The 23,450-nt window shown below is 50.0% G+C and overlaps 2 protein-coding genes across 14 annotated transcripts in view; both read right to left on the bottom strand.

The window, feature by feature from the left end:
- ARAP1 (ArfGAP with RhoGAP domain, ankyrin repeat and PH domain 1) overlaps positions 1-10,436 on the bottom strand; it is a 127,991-nt gene extending 117,555 nt beyond the window's left edge. For 2 of the 12 annotated variants that reach the window (XR_015949747.1, XR_015949748.1), the window contains exon 1: positions 10,118-10,436. The gene's annotated coding sequence lies outside the window, so the exon portion shown is untranslated. The remainder of the gene's footprint in view (positions 1-10,117) is intronic. The other 10 variants (XR_015949749.1, XM_088668489.1, XM_088668487.1 and 7 more) reach the window with 6 other exon arrangements.
- A 10,679-nt stretch (positions 10,437-21,115) lies between these two features.
- STARD10 (StAR related lipid transfer domain containing 10) overlaps positions 21,116-23,450 on the bottom strand; it is a 54,560-nt gene continuing 52,225 nt past the window's right edge. For both annotated transcript variants that reach the window (XM_035114939.3, XM_088668486.1), the window contains exon 6: positions 21,116-22,997. In XM_035114939.3, the coding sequence (XP_034970830.1) occupies positions 22,770-22,997 (228 nt within the window). In that variant the 3' untranslated portion in view covers positions 21,116-22,769. The remainder of the gene's footprint in view (positions 22,998-23,450) is intronic.

Raw genomic sequence — 23,450 nt, 5'->3', positions numbered from 1 at the left:
GGCGGGAGAGCGCAGTGCAAAGAATTCTGCTTCTTCTCTCCCACCCCCCTGCCCGTCTCCCTGTGAGTTCTTCTTGCTGCCCCATTTACCGCTTGGCATGCAGCCCGCCTAAGAATTCCCAGCAGTAAATTTCCACTTGGGCCTCTTCATCCAGCAAGTTTTACGGATCTGCCTATATCCCGCTTTTCCTTTGCCTCCCTGACCTGCTATTTCTCTCTGTGCAGGGAGGTCCTCTTTGTTTGGGGAAGCGGGGGGAGGGGGGCATTTTAAAAGAAAGGGCCAACCCTAAAAAAAAAGTCATATTTCATCCGGACATCCTCTGGCAAAATCCGTAGGTCTTGCTGCACCCTGAAGATGCTGTTCATTTCTCAGAAATAGGAAGAAACCCTGACTTCAGGGAGCCAAATATTCAAAGCATTCATCTCATTTGTTTTGCGCTCCCTGCTCATCAAGTCAGTTCTTGTTGCAACATCCAATTCAATCATTAGTCACTCGAGAATGCTCTTTATTTTATGAGGCTGTGAACCCTGGTTGCTGTTTTTCATTCTCCTAACCCTTTCCCTCTCTCTTTACTTCAGAATTCCCATTGGCTTGTTATTTTAACCTCATAACAAAGTCTCAAAAGGCAAACAGGGGCCAACCAGTACTCTGATACTGGGAAGAACTGGTGCCTCTGACTGTGTAGGCAGAAAAGAACCCTCCTGGCCAGCAAGCCATAGCTCTCTCCTCCTCCTTGAATTTGCCTAATCCTCTTCTAAAGCCATCCGAGTTGGTGGCCATCTCTGCCTCCTGTGGCAGGGAGTTCCACAGTTTCAACTACGCACTGCGTGAAGAAGCCCTTTCTCTGTGCCATGTGAATTTTTATGAACATCTCTAGCACTGCGACCTTTCCTTCCTTATTCCCAAAGTTGTTTAGTTCCTTTTACTAAAACTCCCTCCCTCCAAAAAAAACCACAGTGATTTTTTTGATTGACTTGCCACCTTTCAGAAATTCTCCCCCAGACGTCAATTCCGCCTTAGAAATCCCGGTAATGTCCAGAAAGTATGGAAGCTCTACCTTTTCTGAACCATTTCCAATATCCTTTTTGAGTGGAGGCAACCGGAACTGTACATAGTATTTTTATATATATAATTCTTCTTTTCTCTCATTACAAATATATTTATAACATACACATTACATAAACCTCCCTCCCCCCTTTTGGACTCCCGTTTCTGATTTATTTACCTCCTTATATAGAATCATATAATCATAGAGTTGGAAGAGACCACAAGGGCCATCCAGTCCCACCCCCTGCCAAGCAGGAAACACCATCAAAGCATTCCTGACAGATGGCTGTCAAGCCTCTGCTTAAAGACCTCCAAAGAAGGAGACTCCACCACACTCCTTGGTAGCAAATTCCACTGCCGAACAGCTCTTACTGTCAGTTCTTCCTAATGTTTAGGTGGAATCTTCTTTCTTGTAGTTTGAATCCATTGCTCCGTGTCCGCTTCTCTGGAGCAGCAGAAAACAATCTTTCACCCTCCTCTATATGACATCCTTTTATATATTTGAACATGGCTATCATATCACCCCTTAACCTTCTCTTCTCCAGGCTAAACATACCCAGCTCCCTAAGCCATTCCTCATAAGGCATCGTTTCCAGGCCTTTGACCATTTTGGTTGCCCTCTTCTGGACACGTTCCAGCTTGTCAGTATCCTTCTTGAACTGTGGTGCCCAGAACTGGACACAGTACTCCAGGTGAGGTCTGACCAGAGCAGAATACAGTGGTACTATTACTTCCCTAGATCTAGATGCTATACTCCAGGCATGTCCAACAGGTAGATCGTGATCTACCGGTAGATCACTGGACGTCCATGGTAGATCACTGGCAGATCACTGGTTCCCCCCAAAGAAGTTCAACAACTTTGGCTCCCCTTAAAAAAGCTCAACATTTTTGCCCTGCACCCCCTAAAAATGTGGCTTTCTTCCTCCCTAAAAGAAGCTCAACAACTGTGACCTGAACCCCTAAAAAGGGGGTAGATCACAGCCAGTTTTTAACTCTGTGAGTTGATCTCAGTCTCTTGGGAGTTGGCCACCCCTGTATACTCCTATTGATGCAGCCCAGAATTGCATTGGCTTTTTAAGCTGCTGCATCACACTGCTGACTCATGTCAAGTTTGTGGTCTACCAGGACTCCTAGTTCCTTTTCACATGTACTGCTCTCAAGCCAGGTGTCACCCATCCTGTATTTGTGCCTTTCATTTTTTTTGCCCAAGTGTAGTACCTTACATTTTTCCTTGTTAAAATTCATCTTGTTTGCTTTGGCCCAGTTGTCTAATCTGTTAAGGTCATTTTGAAGTGTGATCCTGTCCTCTGGGGTATTAGCCACCCCTCCCAATTTGGTGTCATCTGCAAACTTGCTCAGGATGCCCTCAAGCCCATCATCCAAGTCATTGATAAAGATGTTGAATAAGACTGGGCCCAAGACAGAACCCTGTGGCACCCCACTAGTCACTACTCTCCAGGATGAGGAGGAGCCATTGATGAGCACCCTTTGGGTTCGGTCAGTAAGCCAGTTACAAATCCACTGAATGGTAGCATTGTCTAGCCCGCATTTTACCAGCTTCATTACAATAATATCATGGGGCACCTTGTCAAAGGCCTTGCTGAAATCAAGATAGGCTACATCCACAGCGTTCCCTTCATCTACCAGGCTTGTAATTCTGCTATTACAGAATTCAGAATTCAGATATATTCTGCTATCTTCTACAAATATCATACATGGCCTATTCCAGGCTTCCTCAAACTCGGCCCTCCAGATGTTTTGAGACTACAATTCCCATCATCCCTGACCACTGGTCCTGCTAGCGAGGGATCATGGGAGTCATAGGCCAAAAACATCTGGCGGGCCAAGTTTGAGGAAGCCTGACCTATTCCCTATCCATAAAATTGTGAATGTTTATTTAAATCCTACCATCAGATCCATGTTCTTCGGAATTGTACATAGCATGGCATCCTCGACCCACCCCAAATCGGTCCGCTCTGTCCTCCCAAATCCCCTGCCCTCCGCCTCACCCTGCGACATGCCGAAGTCCAGCCTCTGCCCTCGTTCACTATAAATGCAGCGGGCCTGGATGTCCCTGTGGCTTCTGAGAAATCCCTGGCTCTGCGCCCCTCTGGGCAACGCCTGCGGGCACCGTTCCAGCTTCCTTTGACCGGGCCCTGACCTGCAGCCCCAAATAACACTGGCACTTCTCTTCCTGAAGACCTCCCTTGCACCCGAGCCAAGCTGAAGGTGTTAACACTTAATAAATAAATCCCTCCACAACTTGAGACTAGTCGACCTGCAACTTAGATCGCCTTACCCATGTGGGCCCACTTAACCACTTTCATCCGCAGAATCGGCACAACTTGTCTCAGGAGACAATGGAGCGTGCCTCGGAGGGTGAAGTCAAACTGCTGGAGAATCGCAGCGCCTGCTGTGGCTGCAGAGGCCGGCAACTCAGGACTGCTGCCTCCCGTGTTGTTTTTGCTGTGTCAGCAGCACTGAAGTGACCTGCAAGCCTGGGCAGTTTGTCTGGGGTCCTGGGCTGCCCAGACGACAAGATGTGGTTCAAAGGAAAGCAGAGCTGGGCTGCAGGAGTTGCTGGAAGGAGGCGGACAAGGTGCTACCCAGTGGCTGCAGCAACCAGATGGTTATGGGCCGGCCCTACCATTAGGGCAAAAGGAAACGGGGCAGGAAATGGTTAACCACTTTCATTTTTTAGTTATTTTATTTTTAATTGGGTTTAGTTGTTGTTTTCCCTTCATTTGGGTACCAAAATGACTTGAGCTGCCTTGAGAAGGAAACAGCTGGGGGTGGGAGGAGCAGTTCCTCCTCTGCCTCAGGCAGCAAAATATCTTGGCTTGGGCTGAAACCTACTAGAATCATAGAATCATAGAGTTGGAAGAGACCACAAGGGCCATCCAGTCCAACCCCCTGCCGAGCAGGAAACACCATCAAAGCATTCTTGGCATATGCCTGTCAAGCCTCTGCTTAAAGACCTCCAAAGAAGGAGACTCCACCACACTCCTTGGTAGCAAATTCCACTGCCGAACAGCTCTAACTGTCAGGAAGTTCTTCCTAATGTTTAGGTGGAATCTTCTTTCTTGTAGTTTGAATCCATTGCTCCGTGTCCGCTTCTCTGGAGCAGCAGAAAACAATCTTTCTCCCTCCTCCATATGACGTCCTTTCATATATAGGGTCTACTAGATAGACCCTAAGAGAGAAAAGGATGCAATTGCCCCAAGACCCACACATAGAGGTCCCCTGCATCTACTTTGACAAGCCGCGCATTTCAACAGAGAGAGGGGGAAATGTGGCATTCACCCTGGGGGGGGTGAGGAGAGGAGCTCGGCTTAATATGAGACACTCACGTTGCAATGGGTTCCGGGGACGACATGCTGCAGGTGCCAACTTCCTCTTGAAGAAAGACTTCGTTGATGTTAACTGCACAGCTAAGAACAGGCATCCCCAAACTCGGCCCTCCAGATGTTTCAGGGCTACAATTCCCATCAGCCCTGACTACTGGGTCCTGTTAGCTAGGGATGATGGGAATTGTAGTCCCAAAACATCTGGAGGGCCGAGTTTGGGGATGCCTGGCTAAGAATGTCAAGGCTATCTGTGAGTTTGCCCAGTCCTTTTTAAAACCATACAAGTTGGTGGTCATCATTGCCTCCTGTTCCATAGTTTAATGGCACTGCATGAAGAAGCCCGTTACTGTATTTTATCTGTTCTGCATCTTCCAACATCATATATGAGAGAGAGAGAGAGAGAGAGACTGTTCTCTGGCCAGTTCCTCCAGGCCACACATGATTTTACACACTTCTTTCTCACCTTTTCTCTAAACCGAAAAGTCCAAAACATTGCAAGCTTTTCCACTTGGCTCCTGCATTCCCTCAAACGACTGGTGCAACCCTCATTTTCTCTTTCATTCTGCAAACTTAAATCATTTTCCCCCACCCCACCTTTGCCAGTTCACACACGAGTGCAGATTCCTGGAGCCAGCACGGGAAGCCGAGGGGCTTTAAATGTCACTTTGTGAAAATGCCCTTACAGGTGGACAGATGCACACCGATCCAAACCAAACTGCCAGAATCTGAGCGAACCAACGGCGCAGGGAATCTCCCTCAGTCTAGCCCATAAAACCAATAGCATAATCAAACCGCTGCGCCAAAGTTCCTCATAAAGCGGAAGGCCAAACTTGAGTGGATTAAGCTATTAAATATGAAAAGATAAGGCGAGCGGGGCCATCCTTAAGAGCAAAACGAAGGAACCACAGCCGAGCCCGATCAGAAAGGGTGCTCTATTCTCCGACCCTCCCAGTCTGGCAAGGGGAACAGACCCCGATTCATCCCGATTCATAAAAGAGCACGCAATAAATGTTCAAAGGGAGGAGGAAGAGGAGGGAACGCACAACACAGGAGTGGGGGGGCATGCGTGCACCCCTCCCCCCCGTTTTCACCAAGCTTATGCAGGAGACTTTCCCAAGGCACTGCGCCTGATGGGGGTTGGCCCGATTTCTGAAACCCTTCCTTGCCGCCTAAATGGGCACCCCAAATCCATGCGGGGGGCAGCCCTTTGGCCTCTTCCTAAAGCTGCCTCCCTAAGGGACTGGGACATACTTTTCAGGCTCTTTATTATTCTATAAAGGGGCCCTGGAGGGTGGGGGAGGGAAAGGAAAAAGAGGGAGCCCCACTTTTCAGCCCCCTTCAGGCATCCCAACAATGTGAGAGAGACGGGGGGGGGGTGGCAAAGAGGATGTTTAGCCTGGGCTACAGGGAACAACTCACCTGGCAGCCCACGGGAAAGGGGTGGTGGCTTCCTGGAAATCAAAGCAAAACCTGGCACCGATCCGTCCCTGCTGACCGCGCGCTTCGCCAGGGAGCAGCCAGGTCCCCCTCGGCCTCGTAGCAGGAGCAGAAATGTTTGTGGGAAGGTCTGAATGTAAGGGGAAAATTCTGGCCTATTCTTCCGGCAGACAAAGAGCCTTTTCTACCCGCTCTCCGAGCCAGGCGAGGGTGCCCTGCTTAACTTCTCCTGGACTGGGCACAGATTCCCGGCTCTTCTAAAGAGAAGCTCAATCAAAGGGCCACATCCAGCCTTCTATCTGCGGGGGCCAAGATCAGAAGCTCAGCCTCCTTTTAACATCAGAGCGACCCTTTATTTCCAGCCTGCAGAGAAGGGAGAGTCAGGCTAGCAGAGAGTTTGGGGGCCCTGAAAAAGCTTCCCAAATTTGACAGAGCCCTCGGCGCCACAACACATCCATTCATCTTTCAAGGGCCCCCATGACTTTTCTCAATTATTTTTCAGGAAGCCAAGAGCAGGCTCCAAGAAGCAAAGAAGCTGTCACTTTGGACTCTACAGCCGGAGATTAAAAAAAGAAAATAAAAAATCCCAGTCACCTGGTGGTCACCAAGGCAGCAGCAACAACGACAACAAAAAAGACGTGGAATTTCTCTCCATCCCTGGCTTGCTGCTGAATTCTTAAAACGACCCAGAAATTGGGAGCATCATCCCTCTAACCCCAGATATGCGCACGGCGAGGTTGTCGAAGCCGCATTGTTTTCCCAGCTGCAAAAGAGGAGGCTGGAGAGCAAGCCTCAATTCCGGCACCAACCGGAAGCCTCGGGGATGCAGCTTCCAAGCGTGCAAGCCATGTACATCTCTCCTTTGGCACCGCTGCCAGGAACAGCTGTGGCACGCAAGCCAAGGCTTACGTCCCAGGACCCAGGACCCAGCACACAAGTCTTGGCTCCCGCACTGGCTGGCGGCCCTGCAGGCCTCGTTCCCCCTCGGCTACCTCGCAGACATGCCAAAGCCCGTCTCCATCTCCTCCTGTTCCTGCTTCAGCCGGCTCTGGGTTTTCGCAAAGGCATGCTCTCTCGCAAAGGCATGCCAGCTACGTCCCTCAAATTTCCCAGCTTTAGCAAATCTGAGCCGCCGGCAGACTTCGGTAAGGAGTCAGCGGCAGAGAACCTGCTACACATGCAGAAGTTAAAACTACGGAACTCCCTGCCACAGGGCGCAGGAACGGACCGCCGAGCCAGGTGGCTTTTAGAAGAGTTTTGATTTGATATCCTGCTTTATCACTACCCGAAGGAGTCTCAAAGCGGCTAACAATCTCCTTTCCCCTCCTCCCCCACAACTGACACTCTGTGAGGTGAGTGGGGCTGAGAGACTTCAGAGAAGTGTGACTAGCCCAAGGTCACCCAGCAGCTGCATGTGGAGGAGCGGAGACCGAACCCGGCTTCCCAGATTACAAGTCTACCACTCTTAACCACTACACCACACTGGCTCTTTTAAAAAGGACTGGACAAATGGATGGAGGAAGATAAAGCTACTGGCCATGACAGCTGAGCTCTGAGTCAGAGGCAGCAATGGCTCTTGGGTTCGGATCCTGCTCGGCCCCTGTGAGAACAAGATGCTGGAACAGGCGGGCCACTCGCCTGATCCAGCAAGGCTCCTCTGGTGTCCCAGGTTCAATTCCTGGCATCTCCAGGTAGAGCTGGGAATGTCCTCAGGCTAAAATCCTGGAGAGTCCTACACACCTGCTCTCAGGTCAGATGACCAAGTAGGAGGCAGCTTTTACTCAGGGTTAAAACCTTTAACATTGGGACCCAGGTGGCTCTGTGGGTTAAACCACTGAGCCTAGGGCTTGCTGATCAGAAGGTCGGCGGTTCGAATCCCTGTGACGGGGTGAGCTCCCGTTGCTTGGTCCCAGCTCCTGCCAACCTAGCAGTTCGAAAGCACATCAAAGTGCAAGTAGATAAATAGGAACCGCTACAGCGGGAAGGTAAACGGCGTTTCCATGTGCTGCTCTGGTTTGCCAGAAGCGGCTTTGTCATGCTGGCCACATGACCTGGAAGCTATACGCCGGCTCCCTCGGCCAATAATGCGAGATGAGCGCGCAACCCCAGAGTCGGTCACAACTGGACCTAATGGTCAGGGGTCCCTTTACCCTTTACCTTTAAAACCTTTAACACAGTGTCATAGCCCCCCAATGAGCTCATAAGTCTGTTTAAGAAGTGTTTGTGTTTTTGTCTTGTAATTTTATGCAGTGAACCGCCCTGAGATCTACAGATGAAGGCCAGTATACAAATATAATAAAATAATAATAATATCATCAGATTGCAGTCTAAAGGATTCACAAATTCACTTGCAGCCGTTTGATGTCTACCTCTAAAATCAGCATTCCAAAAATGTAGGGGCTTTTCGTTTTACTTTTAGAAGAGCAAGTCGCTAGTCCTCATGTCTTCAGAAACATGCTTGGCGAAAACCCCAAAGGACCCACAGACATATAGAGAGAAGCGGGTGTCCACAAATACTGAAATCACACATAGTTAACGGAAATATTCCAGTGAAGGTAGAGTTTCACCACACTGCGAGACCAAAAAGGGCATGAGCCACAGCCTGGCTAACCCAGGACATTTTTCCGCCCCAAGATCAGCTGCACCCCATGTCTGACACAACAACCCTGTAAAGTAGTCCCTCGGATCACAATGCTGCTCCACTATGCAAATCTTTTTTTAAAAAAAAACTATAGATGAGCAAAGCTAGCAATGGGGAAAGTCCCTTCCCTGCCCCACCATGTCCCACACTCAATGTGGGAAACCCCCCCCCCCCCGGCCACCTGTCAGGGATACTTTAGTTGAGATTCCTGCATTGCACAGGGTTGGACTAGATGACCCTTGGTATCCCCTTCAACTCTACAGTTCTCCGATTCTATAAGCAGCAAGCACACATTTGCAAGCCCCTAGAGCACCCGAGACCCAATTACATGCACTTAAAACGATTTTCCCCTCTGTAGCTGGAGGCAGCTCCAAGACCTATTTAAAATCCCTGCCCCAATGAAAACCATTTCATATGCATTTATACTTTAAAACACAACTAGGACACAAAACCCTAGTTATTCTTGCATTCCAGCAAGAAGCAAGAAAGGAATTTTGCATAGGTCTCGGCCGCAAGCAAAACTGGGGCTATTGAATTCTGCGAGGCTTACCGTACTTCTGCTTACTGAGAGGGAGGAGTTTAAAAGGTCTGGGGAAATGCAAACGGGGTTTATTTCCAAGCAAAGCTCAAATAAATACAAAATAAAGGCAACCGCAGTGCTACAAGTTCTGCGTCCAATAATGTTCCCGGCTTCGCTTTTCTGAAGTGACACCTCTTCCACAGCAAAAACAAAGCCCACTTTGCAGAAATGTCACAGCATGGGCCTGTTTTGTAGCCTCTGAGCCTCCCTGTTTGACAGACCTCCCCAGTCGGGCGCTATCCAGCTCTTTGGGACTACAAGCCCCACTGATGTCCTAGCGGAGGCTCCTGGGAGTTGTAGTTGCAAATGGCTGGAGGGCGCCAGGTTGGGGAGGGCTGGTTTACGAGCTGTCCCCCCCCCGTTTTGCAGGGGGTTGGATTAGATGACCCTTGAGGTTCCCCTCCCAGCTCTGCAATTCTACATTCCCAAGAAACCTCGTTCATTTATGTTTTTTTAATTAGGATTTTTTAAAAAAACTTTCATTTTATAATGTATACAAAACAGACAGAACAATCATAGCCTCATTCATGTGTAATCCTAAACACACTTGTTCGGCTGCTGCATCCATTTCACGAGCAGGTCACTAACAAGAGGGAGGGGGGCAAAAAGGACCAGCGGAGAAAACTCCCAGAAATCCAACAGGGGAAGCTTCTCTCAATGACAAAAGTGAGTGGAGGGGGAGACTTCCCCTGTTTACCTTCTCTTTCTGTCTGCCTGCCTCGCAGAAACTCAACAGGGGAAGTTTCCCCCCCTGCTGCTCCCTTTAGTGTTTGGAATAAGCTTTCCCTGTTGAATGCCTGCCTGCTTTGCACAAGCTCAGCGGTGCGGAGCAGGGCAGAGCTTCTCCAAATAAATGAGGACGAACGGGAGCGGTGTTAGAAGCTCCCCCAGCCCGAGGCAGGCAGAAAGCCAACGGGGAACGCTTCTCCAAAAGGCGAAAGGGAGCGGGCGCGGATGGGAAGCTCCCCCCGTTGAATGCCTGCCTGCCTCGCAGCTCTTCAAGGCTCCGCTGCCCAGCCAGAGGCAAAGGAGAGCAACCCCGCACCCAGCCCGAGGTCCACTTACCGCCTCGCCGACTCCTTCCCCGACGCCTCCTTGCGCCCTCGGCCGGCGGAGGCGGCGCCTGGGCGGGGGCACGAAGCGCTCGCCGCCGGCCAAGCGCCTCCCCGGCCGGCCCTCCTGCCTGCCTGCCTGCCTGCCTTCTTTCCTTCCTTCCGTCCTTCCAGGCCGGCGGGCGAAGAGCTGGCCAGACGGTGCCGCCGCGGACACCTTTTCCCTTCTTTTTCCTCCCCGGCGGAGACGCGCAAAGAAAGGAAAGGCGCGAGAGGAGGGCAGAGGAGTAGTGCAGGCGAGGCGCTTGCTCCGCCGCCGCCGCCGCCGCCGCTGCTCCTTCGCGCGCGGGCTCCGCTCCTCCTCCTCCTCCTCCCTTCTTCCCTTTCTCCGCCGGGGAAAACTGGGAGGAAACGTCCCTGCGGGAGGGGCGGAGGAAAAGCGCGGCTGCCCGGGAAGGAGAGCACCTTTTGCACCCAGGGCAGCAAGGCTCCTTGGAACTGGGGTTTTCCCCGCCCCCTCTTGCACTGCACTCCGTTGGTTAGAGGGCGCCGGTGCTGATAACACCAAGGTCGCAGGTTTGATCCCCCTAAGGGACAGCTGCATATTCCTGCCTGGCCGGGGGTTGGACTAGATGATCTCTGGGGTCTTTTCCAACTCCATGGTTCTATGACTCTGTATACCACAAGCTTTCTCCTCTTTTAGGGTCAGCTGAACTGGGGGCTCTCTCCATCTCCGTTTGGGAGAACGGTCTTGATGGTGCACTATTGTTTATTATTATTATTATTATTATTATTATTATTATTATTATTATTATTATTACTGGCTGCAGGAAAACAGGCATCCTTTAACAGCAGCATCACCACCACCCTGTCCATTCCTACTCAAAAGTAAGTCCCATGTACAGTAGTTTGATGGGGATTGTTCCCCAGGGACAGGGTTGCAGCAGGCGGCCTAAATCATAGATGTGTTGAGTTGGGAGGGACCCCCAAGTGTCATCTAGCCCACCCCACCCCCGGTGCAATGCAGACATCGCAGCTAAAGCACCCATGGGAGATATAGACCAAATCCCAGGCAAATACACCACCAAAGGTGCAATCATGTAAAAAAGGAGGGGGGGTTACTGCTGGATCATCAGGCAAATGTAGCCCAGCTGTGCAAAGCAGGATTGGACCATAACAGAAAGACTCGCCCATTGCATCATGAGCACCAATGAACGCACAACTAATCCAGAATGCGGCAGCTAGACTGGTGACTGGGAGCGGCTGCCGAGACCACATAACACCGGTCTTGAAAGATCTACATTGGCTCCCAGTACGTTTCCGAGCACAATTCAAAGTGTTGGTGCTGACCTTTAAAGCCCTAAATGGCCTCGGTCCAGTATAGATGAAGGAGCGTCTCCACCCCCATCGTTCAGCCCGGACACGGAGGTCCAGCGCCAAGGGCCTTCTGGCGGTTCCCTCCCTGCGAGAAGCCAAGTTACAGGGAACCAGGCAGAGGGCCTTCTCAGTGGTGGCGCCCGCCCTGTGGAACACCCTCCCACCAGATGTCAATGAAATAAACAACTATCTGACTTTTAGAAGACATCTGAAGGCAGCCCTGTTTAGGGAAGCTTTTAATATCTGAAGGACTATTGCATTTTAATATTTTGCTGGAAGCTGCCCAGAGTGGCTGGGGAAACCCAGCCAGATGGGTGGGGTATAAATAATTTATTATTATTATTATTATTATTATTATTATTATTATTATTATTATTAAAAATGTGTCTGGAGGGGCTGCTTTTGCCTTCCTCTTCCTGCTATGGGTTCAGTGCTGCTTCTCAGCTGCTCAAGAGCCAAATGAATTACTTTAGTGATGAACTGGACCACTGGCCCCCTCTGGAGTTTGATTCCTGGACTTGCATCAAGACCCAGCTCTTGGCGCAACATGGCCTAAGCCGCTGCTGGGCCACAGATTTGGAGATACCGCCTCTCTAGAGAGCAGTAGAGCACCGTGCCTCGTGGAAAACCCAGCAGCCGGATTTGGGTTCGCCTCAAATGTGGGTTCTCTACCCTGACTGCCTGCAAATCATTGTCTGGAATAAGCACCTTCTTTTGAAATCCATTGGATAAAGCCACATAGTAGGTATTGCTCAGCAGAGGAATGCATGCAGTAGAATGTTAGCAAACACTCCACCTTCTGAAACGGGGCTGAAAATTAGGTTGGGTGAATGTGCAAAGGGAGGTGGGCAGGATGTGATTTGATGGGCACAGCCTTGCATGGGCTCCCATGGAAGGCAGTTTTCAAACCGAATTGTTGTGGGGGGAAGATATTTGATTCACTTCACAGTTAAAGCCGGATTTCTTAACTTTGCGCTTTCTCAAAGTCCTTTGAAATTTGCACTTGGTCAAAATCTGCTTGGCAGTTTTCCAACCGACTCGCATTTACTTAAAATAGCGGAGGAAACAGCTGCCCAAAATGAGTACAACAAAACCGCAGTCAAGAATGCGTTTACGGAGAGAAATCCACGCTAGAATTTTTAAAAGGAATATTTTCAAGTTGCTGTAAAAAGGTAAAGGTAAAGGGACCCTAACCTTGAGGTCCAATCATGGATGACTCTGGTGTAAAAAAACGAATTTTAGGATAGAAGAAGGAGAAACTGATAGAACTGAGCTTGGCAGGTCCTTCCATCCCTGGAGGGGACAATCTTCCAGGAGAAGGGAGGGCCGATCCTCTTTCCCGTGGTTGCAATCTTCATGATTTCTTTATTTTTACTGTATTTTTAGCTTTCCCGTCAGAGAACTGGACGGTTGTGCCAGGATCCCCAGCAGTCATCTAGTCCAACCCCCTGGAATGCAGGGATCTCTTCCTCCCTTCGTCCCAAAGCAGCCCAGGGTGGCCTCTCAAATCCCTGGATAAAATGCTTCTTGGAAGCCCTGACTGTGAGAGAGGAAGAGTGCTCAGGTGGCATTCCTCTTTTTCACCTCGGCCGTGCTCACCTGCCTGGGCAATGCATCCGGAAAATAAATGGTATTTCAAGGAGTTAGCAATCTGACATGGTTATTCTTCCTGCCTCTGTTCCTTCCTCCTCCCCTTGTCTCTTGTTAAGTTCTCTGATGGGATGAAGAACAGCTTTTCATGTCCTAATCAGTTAGTTGGGAGGAAGTGATATTGCTGGGTACCTTATTTGATGTTGGACATAGTTTTGAGAAAGTGAGGCACTGGGAGGGGGTGGTTAATGGATGATCTGGACGTGTTGTTGTTGTTTAGTCGTTTAGTCGTGTCCAACTCTTCGTGACCCCATGGACCAGAGCACGCCAGGCACTCCTGTCTTCCACTGCCTCCCGCAGTTTGGTCAGACTCATGTTCGTAGCTTCGAGAACACTGTCCAACCATCTCGTCCTCTGTCGTCCCCTTCTCCTTGTGCCCTCCATCTTTCCCAACATCAGGGTCTTTTCCAGGGAGTCTTCTCTTCTCATGAGGTGGCCAAAGTATTGGAGCCTCAGCTTCAGGATCTGTCCTTCCAGTGAGCACTCAGGGTTGATTTCCTTCAGAATGAATCGGTTTGATCTACTTGCAGTCCATGGGACTCTCAAGAGTCTCCTCCAGCACCATAATTCAAAAGCATCAATTCTGGACATAGGTAAAGGTAAAAGACCCCTGGACGGTTAACTCCAGCCAAAGGCGACTATGGGGTTGCTGTGCTCATCTCACTTTCAGGCCAAGGGAGCTGGCGTTTGCCCACTGTTTTCCGGGCCATGTGGCCAGCAGGACTAAACCGCTAGTAGCGCACGGAGGACCGTGATGAGTGCCAGAGCGCACGGAAACGCCGTTCGCCTTCCTGCCGCAGTGGTACCTATTTATCTACTTGCACTGGTGTGCTTTCAAACTGCTAGGCTGGCAAGAGCTGGGACAGAGCAACGGGAGCTCACTCCGTTGCGGGGATTCGAACCGCCGACCTTCTGATCGGCAAGCCCAAGAGGCTCAGTGGCTTAGACCACAGTAATGAATGATCTGCGCAATAGCTAGTTGGGCAAGCCACACAGGTTGGCTAGCTATAAATCGGATGGTTTGGGGCAGAGTTTTTGAGAGAAGCTCGTGCACGGACTGACAGCCTCGGGGCCGTGGAAACTGAGGCTACCAGCGGAGTCACTTGCCCGCTTCTTGAGGGCTTCCAAGTGGCAGACTTAAGTACTTGCTTCGTATGTATATATTGTTTGCTGTTTAGAATAAAACCATTAATCTTCTCACTCACTTGTGTTTTGTATTACTTCTGAATCTCATTTGAGAAGAACCACCTTGCATTTGGCAAGACACCACCACTGACATACAGGATGAGGCCATGGCTCAGCGGCAGGGGAGAGACTCTGTCTGAAATCCCAAAGAGCCGCTGCCTGCCAGTTTAGACACTACTGAACTAGATGGACTCATTATAGGTCAGCATCTTGTGCTGTAGGCCCTGGAGGAGGGCAATGCCCCAATTGTGCCTTCCGGCATTAAACTCCTGTTTGCCACTCCAAGCATTCGGCTTCCAGGAAGCCCTATGAATTGCACGAACAATCAGAGGAATAAATAAATAAGATTGGCACCCCAGTGCCATGGAGACGGTCCTCATGCAACAAAAGCGTGACTCAGCGGGAGCAGCTAGCGATGCCGCAGCTGCGATGACTCAGCACAAGGCCCCCAGTCCTCCTCCTCCTCTTCCTCTGCCTCTCCCTCCCTTCACCTCTGTGCCCCCTGGCGTCCGAGGCACCCATCCTAACTCCCCGAAAGGTGCTGCCGAGAGACTCACCTGGAGTTGTGCATCACCCCGGAGGTGGGAGGAGGAGGAGGAAGATAGGATAGCAGAATCTCACGGGAATCAGGACTTTCCTTTCCATTAAACGAGATCCGTGTGCCGTGGGAGGAATTAAAAAACGGGGAATATTTACTTGGATTAAAAAGGAAAGAGGGAGAGAGAAGCAATTCCGGTTGCCTTGCCTCAAGGAGGATATTACAGCATTGGAAAAGGTGCAGGAAAGGGCAGCCGAAATGATCGAGCCGATTGAGCGAACCCACAAGGGAGAAAGGTTGCAAGGCTTGGGCCTTTTTAAGTTAGGGAAAAGGTGACCTGACAGAATGGCATAAATTGATGCATTGCCTGGAGAAAGTGGTTAGAGAAAAGGGTTTTTCCCTCTCTCAGTAGAACTCAGGGGTCTCCAAGGAAGAGGCGGGGAAGAGAAAAAGTAAGGATTTCTTCATGCAGCACAGAGGTAAACTATGGAACTCACTGCCACAGGAACTCGCTGCCAACTTGGGAGGCTTTAAAAGGGGATGAGACAGATTAATGGAGGAGAGAGCTGTCGATGGCTCTGCTCTGCCCTGCCCAGCTGGAGACAGCAATGCTTCTGAATCCCAGTTGCTGGAAACCACGAGAGGGGAGAGGTGCTCTTGTGTTCGAATCCTACTTGAGGGTTTCCCACAGGCAACTGGTTGGCCAATGTGAGAACAGGATGCTGGACTCTATATGGGCTACTGGCCTGACCTGGCAGGGCTTTTTCTTTTTTTTTACGTTCTTCTGCTCTTCAGGTGACATGGGACAAAGGAGCAGGAGAATCATAGAATCATAAGAGTTGGAAGAGACCACAAGGGCCATCCAGTCCAACCCCCTGCCAAGCAGGAAACACCATCAAAGCAATCCTGACAGATGGCTGTCCAGCCTCTGGTTAAAGACCTCCAAAGAAGGAGACTCCACCACACTTCTTGGCAGCAAATTCCACTGTCGAACAGCTCTTACTGTCAGGAGAGGCAGCCTCAACACACTACAGCCCACCTGGGACGCTCCAGATGTTTTGGACAACAATCCCCATTGGCCTCAGCCAAAACAGCTGGAGGGCAGCCAAGACTGCATAGCGATGAGAACATCAGAAGAGGCTGCCCTCCAGATGAGGCCAGTGGCCCCCTTAGTCCAGCATCCTGTTCTCACAGGGGCCAACCTGACGCCCCTTATGGGAAACCCACAATCAGGATTCGAACACAAGAGCTCTCTCCTCTCCTGGGGTTTCCAGCGACTGCGATTCAGAAGCATGGCTGCCTCCGACTCTGGAAGCAGAGCTGAGACATGCTGTCTAGTAGACTTATTGATAACCCAAAGACTAGAATGGTACCAAAGTACAGCACATAATAATTGAAAGCACTTTGAATATTCAGGTTACTGGCATTATGTTCTGGCTTACTGTATTCATGGGGAGAGGGGAACTACTGCTAATTTTATTATTTACTAGCTCACCCGGCCACACGTTGCTGTGGGATTTTTTTGGGGGGGAGTACTGATGTCATTTGTGTTTTGAATGGTAATAGTTGCAGAACTTGTTTTTGGTTAGTGTTTTGATGTAATATGCTTTTCCGGATGCATGAAGTTTGTCCTCGGATTTGTTGTTTTAATTATTTTTGTTTTCTTATGATTGTTTGCTGTGCTTGAATCAGGGCCCTTGTTTCCCAGGAAAGGGGGGGAAGGATGTATCCATTCCCCCCTAGACTATGTGTTTCCCCACCCCCACTCCGTTGTTGTGTATCATCCCTGTGATTACTCCCATCCTGTAGCGACCCATGAGGTATCCTGTCCCCCCTCCCCCCACCCTGTGGCTCCCCCCACCCTATGTCAGCCCATGACCTATTCGGGCCCCTCCTCCCCCACCCAGGGCTCCACTCGGGATAGTATTTAAAGTAGAGTAGAGGCCTAGTTTGTAGGCTGTAGAGCTGAGGCCTAGTCTGTAAAGTGGAGCCGAGGCCTAGTCTGTAGGCTGTAAAGTAGAGGCGAGGCCTAGTCTGTAGGTTGTAAAGTAGAGCCGAGGCCTAATTTGTAAAGTAGAGCAGAGCCCTAGTTTGTAGGCTTTAAAGTAGAGCCAAGGCCTAGTTTGTAAAGTGGAGCCGAGGCCTAGTCTGTAGGCTGTAAAGTAGAGCTGAGGCCTAGTCTGTAGGCTGTAAAGTAGAGCTGAGGCCTAATTTGTAAAGTAGAGCAGAGCCCTAGTTGGTAGGCTTTAAAGTAGAGCCGAGGCCTAGACTGTCGGCCCTGGCTTGGACTATTATTTATTTATTTATTTATTTATTTATTTGTACCCCGCCCATCTCTCTGGGTTTCCCCCACCACTCTGGGCGGCTCCCAACAAAGATTAAAATACATTAAAATGTCACACATTAAAAACTTCCCTAAACAGGGCTGCCTTTAGGTGTTTTCTAAATGTCAGGTAGTTGTTTATCTCCTTGACCTCTGATGGGAGGGCATTCCACAGGGCGGGTGCCACCACCGAGAAGGCCCTCTGCCTGGTTCCCTGTAGCTTTGCTTCTCGCAATAAGGGAACTGCCAGAAGGCCCTCAGAGCTGGACCTCAGTGTCCAGGCTGAACGATGGAAGTGTAGACGCTCCTTCAGGTATACTGGACCGAGGCCGTTTAGGGCTTTAAAGGTCAGCACCAACACTTTGAATTGTGCTCGGAAACATACTGGGAGCCAATGTAGGTCTCTTAGGACCGGTGTTGTGTGGTCTCGGCGGCCGCTCCCAGTCACTAGTCTAGCTGCCGTATTCTGGATTAATTGCAGTTTCCGGGTCACCTTCAAAGGTAGCCCCACGTAGAGCGCATTGCAGTAGTCCAAGCGAGAGATAACTAGAGCATGCACCACTCTGGCGAGACAGTCCACGGGCAGGTAGGATCTCATCCTGCGTACCAGATGGAGCTGATAGACAGCTGCCCTGGACACAGAATTGACCTGCACCTCCATGGACAGCTGTGAGTCTCCCAGGCTGCGTACCTGGTCCTTCAGGGGCACAGTTACCCCATTCAGGACCAGGGAGTCCTCCACACCTGCCCGCCTCCTGTCCCCCACAAACAGTACTTCTGTCTTGTCAGGATTCAACCTCAATCTGTTCGCCGCCATCCTTCCTCCAACCGCCTCCAGGCACTCACACAGGACCTTCACCCTCTTCACTGGTTCTGATTTAAAAGAGAGATAGAGTTAGGTGTCATCCGCATACTGGTGAACACCCAGCCCAAACCGCCTGAAGATCTCTCCAGCGGCTTCATATAGATGTTAAAAATGGTATTTAAATGGTAGCCGAGGCCCCTGCCCTGTATCTCCATTCCTTGGCCCTGGCCTGACTCTGTGGGTTGTCTGGTAATGGCCACCTTGGTGGTTTCAGTTGCTCAGTTGATGACATCATTATTTGGCGCCACCCTTCAGAGCTTTTGCTGGTGACAGCGCGCAATCTGCCTTTCTATTGGATGCTGCTGGAGTCTTCAGAGCTTCTGCTGGTGATGTCTAATTTGTGCGCCACTTTTTTGTGTTTAATCATTATTTTAGGTATGAAAGGTGTACTTTTTTGGGGGGGGAATTATGCCAGATCCTTCCCTGATGGGCAAGGTACGCTTTGTCCTAATTTGATGCAATTTGGTTCAGCGGTTACAGAGGAAGGGTGTTGCATCCGCGCACACAGTGGGAACATTTATATATATAAATAGATACCCCACCCATTTGACTTGGTTGCCCCAGCCTCTCTGGGCGGCTTCCAACATACAGTGGTACTTTGGTTCTCAAACGCCTTGGTACTCAAACAACTTGGATCCCAAACACTGCAAAGCCAGAATTACCAGTTTGGGAACTTTTTTTGGAAGCCGAACGTGCTCCGTTTTGAGTGCCACACTTCCGTTTTGAGCATTACGCTGAGGCTGGTTTTGCTATTTATTTTGCGGTTTTGTTTTTGCAGCTCTTTTTCGTTTTGTTTCTGTGACTGTGTGGAACCCAGTTCAGCTCCTGATTGATCGATTGACTGCAGTCCATTGTTTATTGCTTTCATTTTATGGATCAATGGTCTCGTTAGATAGTAAAATTCATGTTAAATCGCTGCTTTAGGGTGTGTGTGTTTTTTTAAAAAAGTCTGGAACAGATTAATCCATTTTGCTTTCCTTTCTATGGGAAAGCCTTGGTTTTGGAACGGACTTCCGGAAGAGATTAAGTTTAAGAACCAAGGAACCACTGTATATAAAAACATAATAGAAAATCAGACATTAAAAAATACTTCCCTATACAGGGCTGCCTTCAGATGTCTTCTAAAGATTGTACAGTTACTTATCTCCTTGACCTGGGGGGCACATAACTCAATACCCTCCGATGGAAAAAGGGATGTCCTAAGGGAAAATAAGACATTTCAGGATCAAATCAGAAACTTCCATAAATCCAGGACTGTCCCTGGGAAATAGGGACACTTGGAAGTTCTGCATTAAGCTTTTGCCTTATCTCAAAACTCAGGGATTATTCCCCTCTCTCCTTCCCCACTTTGTGGTTTTTGCCCCCAACATGATCAACTATTGGGGAGGAATCAAAAGCTCACAGATTGAGGTTGAATCCTGACAATACAGAAGTACTGTTCGTGGGGGACAGGAGGCGGGCAGGTGTGGAGGATTCCCTGGTTCTGAATGGGGTAACTGTGCCCCTGAAGGACCAGGTGCTCAGCCTGGGAGTCATTTTGGACTCACAGCTGTCCATGGAGGCGCAGGTCAATTCTGTGTCCAGGGCAGCTGTCTATCAGCTCCATCTGGTACGCAGGCTGAGACCCTACCTGCCTGCAGACTGTCTAGCCAGAGTGGTGCATGCTCTAGTTATCTCCCGCTTGGACTACTGCAATGCGCTCTATGTGGGGCTACCTTTGAAGGTGACTCGGAAACTGCAATTAATCCAGAATGCGGCAGCTAGACTGGTGACTGGTGACTGGGAGCGGCCGCCAAGACCACATAACACCGGTCTTGAAAGATCTACATTGGCTCCCAGTCCGTTTCCGAGCACAATTCAAAGTGTTGGTGCTGACCTTTAAAGCCCTAAATGGCCTCGGTCCAGTATACCTGAAGGAGCATCTCCACCTCCATCATTCTGCCCGGACACTGAGGTCCAGCACTGAGGGCCTTCTGGCGGTTCCCTCGTTGCGAGAAGCCAAGTTGCAGGGAACCAGGCAGAGGGCCTTCTCGGTGGTGGCGCCTGCCCTGTGGAACGCCCTCCCAACAGATGTCAAAGAGGAAAACAACTACCAGACTTTTAGAAGACATCTGAAGGCAGCCCTGTTCAGGGAGGCTTTTAATGTTTAATAGATTACTGTGTTTTATTTTTCTGTTGGAAGCTGCCCAGAGTGGTGGGGGAAACCCAGCCAGGGTGGGGTATAAATAATAAATTATTATTATTATTATTATTATTATTATTATTATCACACACACAAGTATTTCCAAGTGCCGCCACACGAGGGCGCCAGATGTTCAGTCTTTAGTAAAAGCGTTCGCGTTCTGGAAAGCAAGGATATTGTTGTTATTGTTATTATTATTATTATTATTATTATTATTATTATTATTATTATTTTGAGGGGTGGTGAATATTTTTAATGTAGTGCAAGTATTATAACTTTAACAAAAGAAATGGAAAAAAATCATAAAAGTTGCATGTATGGCAAATGCCGTCCAAATACAGTATGATATAATCTGGTGCTATTTTTGATCATGAGAGTTTGTGATCCGATGTTTATGCCACATCTTGGCATACTGCCATATTGCCTCTTTTGCACACGTTTCTTCAAATATTTTCCTTTCATCTGACCACGCTCACTTTCTTTTTGTCCCTTTTATTGAATTGTTTGAGTACTGTTATCCTCGTTTATTATCAATTTGATAAAATAACAACAGTTTAAAAATGTTTTTGCAAGGATGTCGGGTCCTGGTGACCATGTCCCAGTGGCGTTTTCACTCTGGTTGCAGAAAACACCCTCCTTTCTGTCACCCCCACCGCTCGCTCCATCTTCCGGGGGACAGTCCTTGAGATATTTGAAGGTGGCTCTGATATATTTATTAAATTTATGTACCTCCTTTCATCCAAAGGTCACAGGGCGGTTCATATCGCCTCTCAGTCTTCTCTTCTGCAGGCCAAAGATACCCAGCTCTCTCAACCGTTCCTTACAAGGCTCGGTTTCCAGATATTTTATCATCTCGGCCGTCTCCAATGCAAAGAGAGAAGACAGGCAGGCTTGCTTGAATTCTTTTATTTTGAAATAAACGACTCCGATAACAACGTATGAAATCTCGCTTCTTCTTCTTTTGCCCCCACCCCACCCCCGAAATGCAAAAGGGGCTTCAAGGACACCCCCCCCCCAATAAAACAGTCTTCAAACCCCAGATCTGTGAGTGGCTAAATGCCACACCAGAGGTTGCCTGTTTGCCAGGCTTCCAGATTTTGCAGGGAGAGAAAAGAAGGCAACAGGCTTGAAGGAGGAAGCCTGTGGGAGACTTCGGCCCCCGAACCTATTGCGAAAAGACCCCCACACACCCCGCCTGCAAAAGCGGAAGCTCCCTCCACGGCCATCACAAGCACACCAAAAAGAAAAGACTTTCCCCCAACCCACAAGAGGCAGCTCTAAGAGCAATTATGGAGTAACACAGAAAAGAGTGAAAAATAGCAGCCACTGAACCAGACGAATAGATGTACAAGGCTCTTGGGAGTGTCCAGAGTGTTTCCTTCAGCTACCTCCGCAGGGGGACAAGATTTTCAGGGAGAGGGGCCCCACCAGCCACGGCAAGGACCTGAAACGCGGATGGTTGGGGGAGGCAGCAATCTGGAGCAGAAAAATTTGAAATTTGCTTCTCCACCCATCCTGGAGAGGAACTGCAGCGCTCTCTCGCATGCAAAACCATTGCAAAGCACCCACACAATTGTGACTTGGTTTAAAATGTGTGTTTAAAACCAAAGGCAGGGCAAGGATCTGTCGCCTTTCCTGGCAGGAGCAAAGCAGTCGTTTGGACGGACAAGGAACCAAAAAGGGGAAAGGACATCTGGTCTGCTGCTCGCCATCAAAGGAAAAGTCTTATTTACGCCACCTATTCCCCAGCCTTCCCCCAACTGGGCACCCTCAAGATGTTTCGAACTACAGTTCCCACCAGCCGTGGCGTCTTAAGGCTGTCTCAGGTGGGGCCGGTGGGAGTTGTAGCACAAAGCGTCTGGAGAGGGGATCGGTTTAAAAGCCACAGGCTGCATTGGTTATGCCAGCCTTTGGCACCCTGAAGCCCCGCAAGCTGCTTCGAACTACAACTCCCATGAGCCAGATGTGGATTTAGGGGGGCACGATTGGTTCGCCTGCATTGGGCGCTGAGCTGAGAGGGCGCCGCTACAATGACAAACAATGGGAGGCAAGAGGGAGGGTGGGGTGGGGACTGGATTTTGGCGCAGCTCAATGCGCCGCTGAAATTTGAGAGCCCAAACTCCGCCACCGGCATCATAAGGCTGTCCTGGTTGGGGTGATGGGAATTATAGTCCAAAACACCCGGAGAGGGGACTGATGAGTGCTTTGCTACACCTGTGAGTGGAGATCACAGAACTGGGGGGGGGGTCAAAGGGGACCCCCCGGGTCATCTAGCCCAACCCGCTTTTCTCCCGCTGCACCACTGAATGTGCCAGACAGGCATGGAGGTATCTTTTCGGAAAACACAAACTGCGTTGGTGACGCCGGCCTTTGGCAAGCTGGGGCCCCGCAGCTCTTTTGAGCGACAACTCCCAGAAGGCCCAGCCGGCGCCGTGGGAGTTGTAGTCCAAAAGAGCCGGCGGACCCCGGCTGGCCAAGGCCTGGGTCACACAGACAAAACAAAGGCCGGGTGCGCAAATGCGGAGGAGAGGCATGTCGGCGTCGTTCAGTTGACGCTGTCCTCGTCGCTGGCTTCGCCCCGGTCATCTTTGGTCTCGGAGAGGCTGCTCTCGTCGATGTTCTCGAGGGAGTCGGCGTGCTGGATGGCCAGATCCGAGAGCGCCAGGCTGGGCAGGGTGTTCTGCTCCGGGTACAGCCAGGGCTTGAAATGTGGGTTGTGTTTCTGCTTCCAGTCTGGGTACTTTAAGCAAGCCTTGTGCATCTTCTTCATCGCCTGGAGGGAAAGAGAGAGGGAAAGAGGAAGCAGCCGAGGCCAGAGCAGGGGATGCTCCAGCTGTGGTATCCTAGAGTTGGAAGGGTCCCCCAAGGCTCATCTAGTCCAACCCCCTGCAATGCCCAACGTGTGACTCAGACTCACAGCCCTGAGATTAAGAGTCTCATGCTGTACCGAGCAAGAGCATATTCTGTCCCTACCGGCCTCCTTCCGCTTCGTCAAATAAAGCTTCAGCTCCAGCGCCAGGGTCCAAGCCGCGCTCATAGAATCGTAAAGTTGGGAGGGCTCCCCGAGGGTCATCTAGTCCAACCCCCTGCTAGGTAAGAATCTCAGCTCCAGCATCCACCCAACCTCTACTTAAAAACCTCCAAGGAAGGAGCTGGCCACGGATCTGTGTAATCCACCAGTTCTCTCCGTTCCACCAGGTTTCCATTCCACCCGCTAGGTCACCTG

The sequence above is a fragment of the Zootoca vivipara genome, chromosome 4 (genome assembly GCF_965207765.1).
Source record: "Zootoca vivipara chromosome 4, rZooViv2.hap1.1, whole genome shotgun sequence".
In the NCBI taxonomy this organism is placed as follows: Eukaryota; Metazoa; Chordata; class Lepidosauria; order Squamata; family Lacertidae; genus Zootoca; species Zootoca vivipara.
Note: the sequence above shows the minus strand (reverse complement) of the source record. Positions and strands in the feature narration are given on the sequence as shown.